The sequence below is a fragment of the Cyanistes caeruleus genome, chromosome 1 (assembly GCF_971803275.1).
Source record: "Cyanistes caeruleus chromosome 1, bCyaCae1.hap1.1, whole genome shotgun sequence".
NCBI classification, from domain to species: domain Eukaryota; kingdom Metazoa; phylum Chordata; class Aves; order Passeriformes; family Paridae; genus Cyanistes; species Cyanistes caeruleus.
The window spans coordinates 117,091,847-117,107,632 of record NC_141701.1 but is presented as its reverse complement, the minus strand read 5'-3'; the positions used below and the strand labels follow the sequence as shown (position 1 = coordinate 117,107,632).

At 37.7% G+C, this 15,786-nt stretch overlaps 1 protein-coding gene across 27 annotated transcripts in view; it reads right to left on the bottom strand.

Annotated features, from left to right (window-relative positions):
• Positions 1 to 1,754: 1,754 nt before the first annotated feature.
• The window catches only part of TBC1D5 (TBC1 domain family member 5), a 316,569-nt gene continuing 302,537 nt past the window's right edge, over positions 1,755 to 15,786 (bottom strand). For all 27 annotated transcript variants that reach the window (XM_086852156.1, XM_086852083.1, XM_086852111.1 and 24 more), the window contains 3 exons: positions 12,402 to 12,481; positions 11,488 to 11,664; positions 1,755 to 4,943 (listed from right to left, as the gene is read on the bottom strand). In XM_086852156.1, coding sequence (XP_086708282.1) covers positions 4,650 to 4,943; positions 11,488 to 11,664; positions 12,402 to 12,481 — 551 coding nt within the window. In that variant the 3' untranslated portion in view covers positions 1,755 to 4,649. The remainder of the gene's footprint in view (positions 4,944 to 11,487; positions 11,665 to 12,401; positions 12,482 to 15,786) is intronic.

Here is a 15,786-nt window from a genome sequence, read left to right as displayed (position 1 = left end):
GACATGATAATTTGTAACATCTTCAAATGCCTCTTTGTATGACTTAAAAATTCAGGCAAACCTGGTTTTGCTACAGTCCCCAAAGCTCAGACAAAGGCAAAGCTGTGAAAACTTTCTCAGCTCAAAGCTCTGCAACTGTGTTTGATGACAAGCAGTGGAGTTCCCATCAGGCCTCTGGAAATGATTACAGGGTTTTTCATGTTGTTACCATGGAAGACAGTGAAAGTGTTACATCAGCAGGATTTGAAGGATCAAATTCTTACCATTCATAGAAAATGGAACCACAATGACTTCCCTCTGCAGCTGATATATTTTAATACTTCCCATGTCCTGGCATCAGCTAGGCTTTCACAAGTTAAAAACACAGATTGGTTTGCACAAACCTACCTGATGTAGCCAAAGAAGGTACACAAGTGCTGCCTGAAGCACAGTTTAGAAAATACTTCTTACACTTTGTATGTATCTGGAAAGAAATACAGCTTTTTTGTATTTGGCAATATTATAGCTCTGTTTCTGGTGTGAGATTTCTTTGGTTTTAATTTATTTATTTAAACTGGTGTTCCTCATCTGCACTTATTTCAGCACTGTGGGACCAAATTCTGCTGCTCCAACACTACTATCAGCTGAGTTACTGTTATTAGATTAAATCTAGTTCACTGTTTGAAAGAGCAAAATGTGGTGAAATAATGAGTACATCATTTTTATTATCCTAATTTTGAGTGTTTGTGTCATACAGCATCAGAGAAAAAGATGGTTCCTAAAGAACCCATAGTTTCAGAGTCTTAAGCTGCATCCCCTTCCAGCTCACTGTTTCTAGGGTTATGCAGTTGCTTCTTGCAGGATCCTCCCACATACCTAAAACCTCCCTTACCATTTCAGTGGTTAAATAAGTGGTGAGAAGCAGGAAAGCAAATTGCCTGTGTGCATGCTTCAAGTTGCTGTTACTCTAATGATCTTTTTCATGCTCTAAATTTAGCTAACTACTAAAGCCAGAGTCTAGTAGATTGGGGGACACAAGAAACACTAATGCACACACTGAATATAATCACTCTCAAAAGAATAGCACAGGTTACAAGACAGTGTAATTACTATTCTGTAGCCAAATGAAGTTTATTTTATGAAACTGCACCTTTTCAAGTCTAATAAACCATTAGAATCATTCATTCAAGACCAACACATGCAGCATAAAATCAGAAGTATTATTTAAGGGCTGACACCAAGAATTTGAAAATCTGTTCATATTAGGATTGTATTTGAAGATGACATTGTAACTGCCAGGCACAAGTACACCTTAAATCTGAAATGTAATCTTTAAAATAGTTGCCTTAATGCCATTTAATGAGAAACATATTGGAGAATCATGGGAAAGAGTTAAGAGTGTGAATTCAAGTATAGAGATTCAGAAATGTACTGTACAGATACTGGCACTGTTACTGAGACACAATGATGATTCTATACTGAGCTTCATGAAATTGTAGAAAAGTTACGTCATGGTAAATTCAGGTTCATTTTCAGATACAAAAAATATGGTAAACCAGGAAATATTCCATATTGTTTAGTAAAGACAAATGAAGAGCAGTTTTATTCTCTGGATCACTTACATAAAATCTGATTAAAGTATTAATAAACTTTGTGCTTATATAGATAGTTTTAAAGTTTTAATCATCCTAGTTCTCATAAATTTTACTTCCAGTATTCTAGCCAAAAAGCTTTCCCTCTTCTTTGAGAAAACAGCACAAGCACAACCCAGAAAGTTTGTTAATTCTTTCTTTAATAAAGCGGGCTAGATGTTCTTCCAGAGTAAAGATACAAAGCTCCACGACTAAATCAATACCCAGTCAAAATATGATACTGCCTTTCTGCAGTACATACAACTGACATGACATGCAAGAGACTTTAAAGTAATAAATTACAGATGTGAGATACAGTGAAACAGTCTCAGATCAGCAATCTTAATGCTGCATCAGTTTTTGTCAGGAATTTGCAATGCTTATCACTTTTCTATCTGATTATTATTATCCATGAACATTATAAGCAAGTCATTTCCGGAGAAAAAGAATAATCTTGTATTTTAAATGACAATTTCTCTTTCAATATATTCTTAACATAACACAAAACAGGGTGATGATTTGACATTTTACTGAATTTACAAGTTTCTGTCTTAATGAATATACTGAAATACTTTTAACTATCTCTTCACTGTGATCAAATACCAGAGACAACATATTAGAGATGTGGAAGGACATGGTACAACCAAAGCAGATTCATTTATCGGAGTTACTCTGATCTTATTTGTATAATCACCTCTCTCTTTTGAAGATTTTTATCATGTCCCATGGCATGATATGCATTCAGCTCATTGGTATTCACTGATTCTTCTTAGACACTCCCCAAGTCTTTATACACTTTTACTGCTGTTTTAAAATATGCAATATTAAAGATACAACTAATTTACAAAAATAAAAAACCTGTACAAATCACACTCTTCCATCAGCAATGAGACTGTTCAAGAAAATAGCAATGTGATCCCTGAAACAACCCATTAGAATAGAAATCAAAAGACTGATGCTTAAAAAATAAAAAAGAAATAAAAACATTTTCTCCTGCCAAGCTACTGGAATTTTTGAAGGTTTATGTATCGCAGAATATAAAACTTTTCTCTCTGTCCCCAGAATATTTCCTTCCTCTTTCCACAGGTACTTCTTCAACAGCCACCCTTTGCTGATGGTGCCACAAGCCTTGCTGTATAGGTCAAGGCTAGAAAAGCTTGAAAGACCTAAATAAATCAACCAGCTACCCAATCCCCTGGCATTCATGCAAACTCAGGGTAATAAAATAAACCGGAGGCAGGCATGCATGCTGAATTCCAAAGTGATTTTTTAAGAATATTAAAATTAAACCAAAATAAACACCTCTCCAAAATGTTATGCATTTAAGATCTTTCATCTATATAGTTATCTGACTATTCACATGACTCTGTTGCAGAGAGGTGTGATGCTATGCCTGTACGAAACATTCTAGTTTTTTAACATTTTACAAGGCACAAATAATCTCTGAAACTACATGGTGGCTTTTGAACATGTAAGGATGGCAGCTACCATGTAATTACATGACAACTAACTTTTCAGTTCAGTCACTGACACAGACCTTGTAAAGTCTAAGACCAGCAAATTACATGTCACCTCATCTTTGGGATACGGTACTTCATTTACAATTGCAGACTAAGCAGCAAATAACTACAATTTCATAACTTTGAACAAACACAAGCTTTGCCATGCAAATAGGAAACTGTTGCATGGTATAATGTATATGCATCTTAAAAGCAAATAATGCTTTTTTTTTTTTGCTGCTATGACAGAGCGACATGCTAACATTCTTTCCTCAAGCTAACTCTGCGTAGGTCCTGCAAGAGGAGCAGTCTATTCATCACCAGTTTTGTTTAGTGAATTCCAACAGAGATTAAAGGGATCAGAGAGTACAGAAAGCCCCCCTTATCTACTTGAAAAGAGCTGCTATTAAGTGTACTATGGACTTGATGGGAAAGAAATACACTTTTCCATAGAAGAACAAGTAACAGAGTTAATTAGAAACTTTCTGTTGGTTAACGCTGCTGCACCATTATGTTTCTCTTGATTAGAAATATGGAAATCATATAGGAATATATGTAAACAGAGTCTATAGAAGATAAACATAAAGTGTTTTTAATTATGAATATTTCATTTCACTTTGCAACCTTCCCTGGTAAGTTACCATACTCGAGCTAGCTTTAGTTCAACCAGCTCAGGTCTACATTATGAAACACTGTTATTTCCCTTGCACCTACTGTTTTAACTTTGGTAATATAAGTAAAATAAAAAAAAAAATCATGCCAGGGGAGGTAAAAGTAGACAAAGAGGAAAAGAGGTGAGCTGGGAACTCTCAAGGGGAAAAGCAGACAAAGGCAAATAAGGCTCTGTTGTGTAGGTCCTCATTCTCAAGGAGTTTGTCTCATAGTCTCCTGTATGCACTGAGGAACAACTACACAAACCTCTGCCCTGAACACACCTCAGGCTATTGCCAGATGAAAATGAAGAAACTGGGATTCCTCAAGGGAGAACAAACTTCCTACCAGGATGATGCTTTTAATCTTTTTGATACTCATTCCCTACTTCTCTAATCACAGTCTCTGAAGAAACAGTACCCTTTCCTACACAGAAAACCCAGTCAAGCATATTTTGTAAAAGGACAATATTAAATCTAGCTTGTCTGTGCTGCTTCAGGTCTGATGCCAAGTATCCACACATTTCCATTATGGTACCTAGCATATACTATTCTATGTTTTGGGAAAGCAATAGTTCTATAGCAACAAAGCTCCTAAGTAAGGTAACAGCATAATTAATAATAACTGTATACTAGAACTGGGTTTACTGGGTCTTTATTTAAGGCAGTTATTAAAATGTATATATTATTTTTTAAAAGTAGCAAATTTATGTATCTTTTTCTGTTGTTTGTTTGCCTTTTTATTTTAATTTAGGCTTTTGGAAGCTGAAATGGGTTACCTTTATCTATTTTCTGTCCTTGTAAGCCAAAGAACTTTCCAGCCCATGGAATCACAGAAATTAGAGCTGAGTTGTAATGACAGATTTCCCAAACTCTCCCAACCTCTTTCTTTAGATGTCCAGTGGGCTGACAATAGCAAAGTCAGAATCTTTGCTGTTATTACTACTGTCGTCATCAGGGCTGGAGCTCAGGTTGCTGGAGGATGCTGAAATGGAACCCATCAGAGGATCGGAAAATATCAAAGAAGAACGAGACGGAACTTCTGGCTTCACTGCTGCCTCCTTGTGTGCCTGAAGGGCCTGCCCTGGCTCTGGAACAGCACTTTTACTTCTTTCCTCTTCTTTGGAAACCATAATATAGTCATCAGCATTCTTGCTCTCCCTAGTGCTCGAATCAGTCATAGTCTGTGAAACAAAGGCACAAAAAGGACTTAAAGAGAGCACCGGTGTTACCACATAATGAGGCTTATGAAGCATGTCAGGCATATGGGAATGGAACATAGGAATAATTATTATCCAAAAGTGGCAATGACTAAATAAAGTGAAAAATAAAGTGGATATTAATTTTGGATAACATCATTTGTTATATCACAGAATATTCTGAGCTGGAAGAGACCCACAAGGATCATTGAGCCCAGCTCTTGGGCCCATCAAACCCACAACCTTGGCATATTAGCACCATGTTCTGACAAATTGAGCTAATTTTAAAAAGCATAAAATATAACACTCTAAAAGTACATTTTTTAGTGTAACAGTCTTACATGTCTCATCATCATAGTGCATCCACATAGTGACCACAGCAGTCAAGCATCAAACACATACATTACAGCTGTGAAGATTTTCAGTAATTACAGAGGGTTTCTGAAGTATTTAGTGAAACAGTTTTGAGAATTTTTTTTGCTGGTTTGCATGTACAATAGCATTTTGGAGCTTGTCAGGAGAATGGTTTGATATAAAATTTCCTAGTAAAACCCTGACTTGTGAATTCTGAACCACCCATTGACCTGGTTTAGTGTGTACCAGTTTGGGTTCAAAAAATCAGGGCTGCCAGAGCTTCCAGGTTTAGTGCTGCTGACTGACTATTTCCTAACTTTTCCAGAAAATGAGGGTCTGGGAATTCCAATTCTGTCTGGTTAGACCTTGGGAAATGTCTACTCCTGAGCACCTAGGTAATGGCTACCAGAAAACTCTGTAAAGTCTCAGTCTTACATTCCATTACACTACCCACACTCAGAATTCCCAGCTTTTCCAGTCAGAGCTATATGCAATTAGAAAGGAAGACTGCCATACAAAGCAGAGTGGGATTTCTCACTTGTTGACAACTGGCAGCCTTTAGTTTGGTTGCAACCCAAATGGACAACACTTTGTTTCCTTCTGCAAGAGCTGCATTCAGCTCCTGCCTGGTGCTGTGTTCCTCTGGCAAGAACATGACTGCTTTCTTGGTTGCTTCCACACAGGTTTTTTTCAGAGTGATAATGCAACCTGCCAAACAGCCTGTAGGTACAAGCAGCCTGAAGTGGTGTGATGCCAAAAACAATATATTTAATTGCAGGAATGCAAGACTGAGAAAAAGGAGGAGTAGAGGGAAATGTGTATGTCTACATTTGTGGCAATACAAGCCCTTCAGCTGTGACCCATCCACCAAAAAAAAAAATTCATTCTGGGGTGAAAAGAGATTATAGGTACTAAAAAAAAATAAAGAAAGCAGTTACAGAAAAGGGAAACCAGATATCTGAACGAGATAAAGGTGAACCTTCAGCATGGTATATAAAATTAGAGTACCACAAGCATCAGCAAGCCACAACTGCAGTTACAGAATACACGGCTGCAAGCAAAATTTATTTTGCAAAACTTCTTATTACAGCTGAAAATTATTTTCTTGTTTTGATTACTGATTATAGATCAGAATGTTCTTGAAATGGTACCGTAGGGGAGCTCAGGAAGCAAAACACACCTGCAGTTATGAATGTCTGTAAGAAGAAATGAGCGAGCTGGAATTCTTTGGTTATCATTTACATAGTCATTACAAATTGTTAGAAGTCACAATCAAGATAAATATCAGCTGAATTGGAGAATATATTCAAATACAGAACTGTGCCCAAATTTATATTAATAAGGATTAAAAAATCTCCTTTTCTAAATTTTGAAATATCCTGTTCTCATAATTTATAATTTTTGTGTGTTATCTACAGGCATGCAGGTACAATAACATTATTATATAATCAATATTACTATAGGTTTAATAACATATAATATCCTGTTTTATAATGAACTGATTATACTACTTCATAATTCAAATGGAAGTGTCCTGAGTCCAGAGCACTGGTTAAAATTTTACCTGTCCCAATGTAAGACAGTTGTCACACTGATAGAAATTGACATCTATTACTTTTGATAGTACGGCTCTTTTCACAGAAGATAATATATTAATTAACAATTATATTAATAAAATTAATACAAAACTCAACAGATTGGTTTTAGAAAGATCAACAAGCCTTTTTTGAGTGTTATCAAAATTGATCTCTAACCATCCTGATACATGCAGAACAAGAGTAGCTCAAATGTCAAAAACTTTAAGCAGTATCCATGAAGTTAAAACCACAGAGTTTTATCCTACAAGGAGATACATTTCACTGTTTAAACACTTCTGAGCTGAGACATCATTTGTTAATAATTAGCCTTTTGCTTTCATCTTGTCTGTTTGAAACACTGTCTTCATGAGCTGTCAGTGAGTCAGCTGCCATCTCCAGGGGGCTGAGGACACAGGCAGCACACAACTGTGGCTCTGCTCTATCAGCACAGAATCACAAAATGGTTTGGGTTGGAAGGACCTTTAAAGGTCACAGAGTCCAGCTCCCTCAGCAAGGCACAGAGACATCTCCAACTAGACCAAGTTGCTGAGAGCCCTGTCCAACCAGACTATCAGTGTTTCAAGGGATGGGGCACCCACCACCTCTCTGGGAAACTTGTTCCAGTGTCTCACACCAATCTCATAAAAAAATTTCTTCATTAAATCTAATCTCAATCAATCCTCTTTTAGTTCAAAACCATTGCCCATTCCTATTTCAACAGGCCCTGCTAAGAAATATGTCTCCATCTCTCTTTTAAGCCCCCTTTCAGTACTGAACAGCCATAATTAGGTCTCTCTGGAGTATTCTCTTCTCCAGGCTGAAAATCACCAACTCTATCAGGCTGTCTTCATAGGAGAGGTGCTCCAGCCCTCTAATCACCTTTGTCAAGCTTCTCTGGACTTGCTCCAACAGGCCCATGTCCTTTCTCTGGTGAGAACCCCAGAGCTGGATGCAGAGCTCCAGGTGAGGTCTCACCAGAGGGGAGCAAAGAGGCAGAATCACCACCCTTGATCTGCTGGCCACACTGCTTTGGATGCAGCCCAAGATACAGCTGGATTTCTGGGCTTGAGTGCACATTTGGGTAATGTCCAGCCTCTCATCCATCAGTATTCCCCAGCCTTTCTCAAGCAGGGCTGTTCTTAATCCCTAATCCTCCAGCCCCTATTGATACTTTTTTGGGAGCTCTAAATGCCATAGTCAAAACTTCAGCACTTTGTTCCCACCCCCAGTCCTGTACAACAGAAATATACATTCCTCTAAACAACCACTGCCACATAATTCACCTGGCCTCTTTCCACATTTCTATTTAAAAGCTCTCAGGGAATGCAGCACCATCTCATTTTTCAAAATTATACACTTTATTATTCCAAGCTATCAAGAATCCTTTATTTCAGTCCTCACAGCCCTCACACCTCCACCTTGCGTAGGGTGACACAGATCTTAGAGACACACTCGCCCAGCAGGATCAGTATTTTTGTCTCTGGCACTCCCCAATTTCCTAAATTCTGCTTTCAAGAGTGTGCTCTAGCACAGCTGAAAAAGCATCCTGCTCTTTAATAAAGGAAAGGAAACTACTCATCCCAGTTTTCTTGTTGCTACTGTAGAGCCTTCCAACAGTACTCTTCATGCCACCCACACTTTTTGGTTTGGTTAAGGAGACCTATAGCTCACTGAAGTAACAGTTTGAAGCAGCAAAGCAGAGATATTGACCCCAAAATCCTACAAAAGGACTTCCTGTAAATGTTTGCCAATCCCTAGCATACACTAGGTATTTTGGAACTGATATTTCCAGAGGTAAAATATCTCCTTCCTTCTTCTTTTGCCTGTTTCTGTTTCAGGAAACTCATGCTGACGTGAAGCATGTTTTCTCCCATCTGCTGCCACTACTGAATAAATGAAAAATGACAGAATTATACTTCCAGTAGCTTTGAAACTTAACAACCTTACGCCCGTTGCCATATGGCTTCTCCAAACAATTTTTCCTGATGAATATCAGCTACTAGGACCAGGCTTATTTCATTTGCCTTCACACTGTGAATGAGTTAAAACTAACTGCAAGGATACAATTCAAGAAAGCTTAGAAGAACAGCAGCTCATTTTGCCTCCTTCTTTGAACAGACATAAAGGCAAGATAATGTGTTAATTATCATTCATTATTTAGCAACAGAAGCCTTCTGTTTGTCAACTGCATGCTGCTACCAAAGCAAAACATTCCAAAAAAATGCTTGATTTCTTTCAGCCTTTATCTTAATTTTTTTTGCATTTTTAATTTTGCAGCTTTCCTTTCTAAAGAAGGGCTATATCCTTATCCTTATTTTGCAGAAAGGAATTTTGAGACAAAAAAGAGGAAGAACACTTTTAAAAAAGCAAAGATGATAAATAATTTATATAACAACCAAGCACAAAAGACCAGATTTTAATCTCAATTACAGAATAGCTATACCTGTAACTGTTCCAGCTGTCCTAGAAAATAACCCTGTAATTCCAGAAAAGAACAATCTCTGCAGCACAAATCACACCAAATAGAATTACAAGCATTACCAAAGTCACAGAAAATGCAAATAGAGTAGAAATTTATTTAACCAGAAATGCATTAAAGTGCCTAGAAGTGGTTGTTTTTTAATCCCCCTCCAGCTCTCAGTAAGTACTCCTGGCATGACCCAGAGCACCACTGCAGCCCCTTTTCTTCAGCAGAGCTAAAAGCCTGGGCAGTGGCCTGGTTTGGGCTAACAATTGAGCCCATTAATTAACAGTCTAATATCACAACTCCCTATTCCACAGTTTTATTTTCCAGTGTTTTATTAAAAGGAGTCCAAAGCTCTCCTCTTTTTGTTTGATTTTATGGATGGTGGTTAAAGACGAAGGGCTCAGAAACAGCACAGACTATCTAGGGGGTAGTTAGACAGACAGACAAACTATTCCTAATTAACTAACAAAGGATACTACCAGTCCTCCTGGAGTGTCATTTCTAACACTAATCTTTTTCTTTCTGTCAAAGGTGCTGTTGCTCATTATCATAATTGGAATTTCCAGAAGATAAGAGGTGAGGAGGCTAATCCATATGAATGTACTGCACCTCCAAACATAAACCATGCAGTGCTAATGCCTCATTAATGCTCTGCAGCAGCTCAGCTTGTACAACCTCTACTCATGTTGCTCATAGTTTACTTATGAGCAGCCTTGAAATTGTTGGAGCCGTGGATGTCACTCAGTTCCTGGGGCTGGGTGTATATACCCTGACTACACGATGGGGTAAGTCTGGAACTTATTATATATCCCCCTGAAAATTTGCACTGGAGAGAAATCTGTGCAGAGCAGGCGTCACTTGCTTCACCCTCAGTATGTAAAGCACATCCATGATACAAGCTTTAGACAAACCTCTGAGTAAGGGCTTCTCCAGCTTCAGAAGGTCTGCACCCACACCCACACCCACACCCACACACCACAATGTGCCATGTTACATGGCATTCTACCTGCTAGTTTCTAGAAGTAAAAAATCATCAAAAAAGCATTATTTGCCATTTTGGGAAGAAAACAAGAGGCACTTCATATAAAATACTAGGAGATCAAAGGCAAAAATAGGAGGCCATTATGTACTGCATCAGTTTAACCTATGGCTTTATTATGTCAGAAAATAGTGATTAAAACGACAACACCTAAGCAAACAGTGAAAACTCTCTAGCAAAGCTTTGCTCTTTGCCATTACTGAGTAAAAAAAAAAATATATCTCCGTACTGCCCCTAATACCGACATACAATTAAAATATGTTTTTGAACATAGAGTGTTCTAAGTCAGGGGGATCTACTGTAATAAATCAAAATGACCCTGTGTCATTATTTGAAAATGAATAAATACTTCCTGTAGTTCCTAAGTAAACTTGTCAAAAGTGAACTGGCTACAGATTCAGACTTTGAGGTGATAGTGCTGTCACTGATTTATGAATGTGAGTATCAGCAGCAGGGTGGCAGACTTAATAGGACTCCAACATAGAAATGAGCAGGCTGAAAAGTACTTATTTTTAAGATCACGTTTGGGTTGGACTGAGTCTTAGACAGAGAGAGCCCTTTGTCTATGAATTTGTCCTATGACCGTATGCTTTGTATGTGAAAACATTATTTACAGATTGAAGGAGAAAGTCAATACAATGAAATAGAAGGTAAAAGCAGCCTCCTTGCTATTTCCTTTTTGGCACTGGCCATGAATACACTGCAATGCAGTTAATCAGCTCTTACATAATGGGATCCTGGAGGACAAGGACAATGAGAATAATCATGTGGGAACATTTGGTATGGGAACATTTACCTGCAGTTTATAAATTTTTTTGTAGGAAATTAGTCTGTGGTTCTGTGATTCAACAGTGTGAAAGAACTCCCCCCAAACACTGCCTAACACTCAGACTTAAATATCTGTGTGTGGGGCATAAGGCTACAACAAAAATAATTGATCAGAGTAGGACAGTAGCTAGAGATACACTTTGAACTCGCTCTCCATATGGACCATGAATGCTGGTGTGTCCCACGTAACACCTCGACATCTTAAAGGAAGTCTCCAAATAATGGAAGGCCATCAATGGCCTGCTTGAGATGCTTTTATTTTACCTGTTGTCCTGAGATGAACTGTTGCTTTGTCATGCCAGGTCCCTTTAGGACATCACCTGCACCCTTGTTCTGATTATTGGAACAGTAATGATCATCAGCAATAGTGATTTGCTCATTTTCTTCAGCTTCCAGCTGGCTCTGGTTGAAACGCAATGAACCTTTCAGGATATCCTTGATCTGTTGTTGAACAGGATGGGAAAGGATGTAAGTAAAAACTGGGAGGAATTCTGCATTTTCTAAAGCTCTGTGCAGATTGCTTTTATACATAATTTCCCCAAAACATTTGCTCTGAAAAGATAGGAAGCAAGTCAATATTCATACCTATACTGGTTAAATATATAAATAAAAGCGAAATATGGTTTTTATTAGAGTCTGAAAAACAACTATCCAGGAAATCTAAAGAGAATAAAACTGTTAAGATTATTCCCTGCCTCATTATAGGTTTAACATATGTCACAGTAGGGAACAAAGGACAGTATAATCAGAGCTACAGATGCTCAGCAGCATTCTCATTTTATGTATGTAGTATTTTTTCCTTTAATTTAATGATGTTAAAGAATTGTCACAATGAAATAATGGGGACATAGGCATAGTTGATGTTGAGCAAGTACATTTTGCATTAAGAAAAATGATAGTGTGGCTTAAGTCCAGCACCTGGTGTTGCACTTCCTTAGTTTTGATTTGAAGCCTCCAAAACTTCCACAGGAGCAAATACTATGCAAGTTGTTTCAACTCTTTACAGCTGAGTTTTATCATTACAAATAAAAATACACCACAAGGTTTGATGCACCAGTAAAACAGCGCAAGAAGACAAAACAGCAGTATACAAAAATAATAAAATAGAAGGAAAAAAAAGGAGAAAGGATTAATAGCTCTGAAGGGCACAAGAAGGTTAAGCTAAGCAATAGTAATACCTGCTTCAAACCAGCCAAGGAAACCAGAATTTCATCTTCTTTTTCCAAGTGTTCTTGCAAAATGACTTCCTGAATATTTCCTGTAACATCAAAAGAAAAGAAAGATAAAGAGAGAAAACATCCTAAATTCCAACATGCTGTTACTTACTGCTGACTGATGCTTTCAAAACAAACTTCTGTGACCTGCAAACACAATTCTGTATCCAAACCTAGAGATGACAACCTTATTATCTGTAGAGGTGAGGCCAACCTGAGCCTGCACTGCTGCCAGGAAGCCTCCAGCAATGCTCTGCTCCTGCAGGACTTCTATTGCCCCTGTGTACCAAGGAACTCAGCCTACTACTGGCCCCTAGAAGATCACACCAGCCTCTGTGTTACATACATTTTTGGACTTGAAAATGCTTTGGAAAACATTCAAAAACAGAGAAATCTGCTGCATCTCACAGAAAGGTTTAGGTAGAAGCACAGCAATCTTCACCTTGGTCCCATGGCCACTGCAGATGCTAGAATACTCTTCTTTATAGGACTACAAAAAGTTTAATTCCCTTTCTATTCTTTTCTTTTAGGTAAAAGACCAAGGGCCAAGCAAAACTTATTTAACAGAAGGAGCAGTGCAGTACCAATACTTCAGGAGACTCTTGCCTTCCATACCCGCAGCCTGATCCTTCAAGGATGCATTTCACTACCCTGGTATAGAGTGTTTGCAGGCAATGCTACACTCTAACACAACCCAGAGAAACTACAACTCAAATAACTCTGCAGACTCAGTTTATTCTCTGGCCTCCCAGATCCTACTTTCCTCCTCTTTAAGAAAACAGCAAAGATTCCTAGAGACAGATTGGCAGAATGAGATGGTATCTGTCAAGTGAAAATGAAGGATACCTTTGTGCCACTCCTGTCTTACATACACAGACTGAACCCAAATCCCTCAGTGACACTCATTTAGGAAGAATGCTTTACTGCTTATGAGTATTTGTATCCCAGGTACTAAACAATTAGAGCTTTGTACCATTAATCCACACCTGCATTACATTTGTTTGCTTTTAACAATGTCCTGCGTGTTCAGGGACCAAATCAGGGAAAAGCCAGAACTGCTGTTAAGAGATGATCCTGACAAGGACAAATATGATGACACTGCCAACTCTGTCACAATATGAAGTTTCAAGTAAAGGCATTGAGTAATTTGGTATGAGTTTTGTGTTTACAGAATAAATAGCAAAATAATGAGATGTGGGAGACAGGACAAGAAGAAAGAAGAGGAGAGGTAGATTTAAAACTTGTGTATAAACACGTTTGAAATCAAGTCAGGGCCAGAAATCAGTAATGGGTATAAAGGAGGAATGGAAAGGGCAAAGAGGAGAAAGGATTCATGCCTCAGTACTAAATGAACCGCTAAAAAGCAATATGAGATGTAGAAGGAACGAAAGAGGCTAGAGCCATGAAAGGCAATAGCTGACAAAAGTCAAGGTGATGTGATAAAGGTCAAGAGCATCAGTGAAGGTACCATAACTCAGCTTTGCATAAGCAGCCTGCCTGAACAATCTATGAGAGAGATCTATGCTCATGTTATTTAGCAGACATTATTTACTGTACTACATTGGCAATGTCCTGAAGCAATGCTGTACAATTGTTCAAGTTGTTGTACAATTGAACAATTTTACATAAGACACTGCATTATGAAGGCCAGAAATAATAAAAAACCAGATCTTTCTGCAAATATGAAGCATCTTGAATTGAGAAAATCCATAATTATTGCAACATTTTACTTTTTTATTTTACATCTAAATTGTCTAGTACCTTAATTTGGTAAGTAAAATATATTAATATTTATTTATAAAAGAATAACTCATGTTCTGTTTTCCACTGTTTCAAAGAATGCATGATTTCCTTCTTTTAAAAGGTTCAGAATTTGAAACATCAGAAGTCCAAAGCCTTCATGGCAGGACAGCCATACTTGATCACAGCCTGAATCACTGAATTCAACTGTCTTTTCCATTTCTCAGCATTACAAAGAAAAATATTCCATAGTGTGTGATCCCCACATAAATTAAACCATACATTGAAAAACTAGGCCATTCATACTGACTTATCAGATGGACCAAGAAAATTATTCAAAGCAAACCTCAAACACACTAAAGACTAAATGAAGGAAAGAAATCTAAAAAAATTTGGACAACGAGAACAAGAAAACAAAATCTGAAAGGTATTCCACATGATGTGGAAATACTCTACTATTATTACTGTTCTTTAGAGATGTTTGTAAGTCAGTATTTAAAAAAATATGGAAAAGAATCTATCATCACTGTAAAACCCAGCTGTAACTGTGTTTGATGAGCCAGTACACTGAGAAATTTCTAAAATCTGATGAATGGAATATGATAGTTACCCAGCAGTAAAAATTACTAGAAATGTTTGTATCATCACACATTTACTTTAGCAAGATTAATGCCAGATTTTGATATTAGCTTCAGAGGAAAAAGGATTAGGAACAAAAAGGTAGGAAATACAGCTAATAAGTAGCAACTGAAGCATAAAGGCATAAATTGGGATGTCCTTCTCAAGTGCAATGAAACAGAAGGAAGGTACAATTCCTTGTGGAATTGGCAATGAATCATTTTCTTAAATATGTCCTTGAACTGCATATGGCTTCTAATCTGCTGCCCTCATCTCTTTTGAATGCAAAATTTTTTAACTTTCGAATAAGTGGAAACCAAATTTACCAGTGCTCATTCTTCTTCCCTTGCTAATGAGTAGGAAGGAATTAAAAAAACCAAAACCTTTAGATGAGTGAAACATACATGCAATGTGATTTTGCATGAGTGCCTTCTTGATCACATACTTCTGCTGGGGCCACTCTTAGAAATCCATGTGGACGGGAAAGAGAGGTGGGAAGAAGAGGAGGGATAGCAAGAAAGTTGGTAAAGATGCTCTGCAGCGGCTCTCTTGTGAACGGCTGTGCCAGGGCACAGCATCCTCACTGGGGGAGCTCTCATCTGAGATTTTTCCCACTGCTGGGGGGAGTCAGTTGCTGACATAAAGAGGGAAAACAAGCTCTCAAGTGCAGACAAAAGCTCATTTTACCTTTTTGTACCTCAAAAAATACCCTTGCAACTAAAAATACTTTAATATATACTATTTCAAGAGTGCTAGGAAGCATATTTGATGTGATATTACTCAGCTGAAGGATTTTTACTTTAAGCTGAGACATATGATTTAATTATTCTTTCTTCACAGGAGATGTTACTGTACTTGGAGAAAAGTGCTTCGTGTATATGAATGAATTGGCCACATATTGATTTTTTTCCTTATCTGCTGCTCTATATCATTACCTCACAGCTGTCTTTTTTGTTTTTTTATCTTTAAAAAGCCCTGCAGATGTCAATTG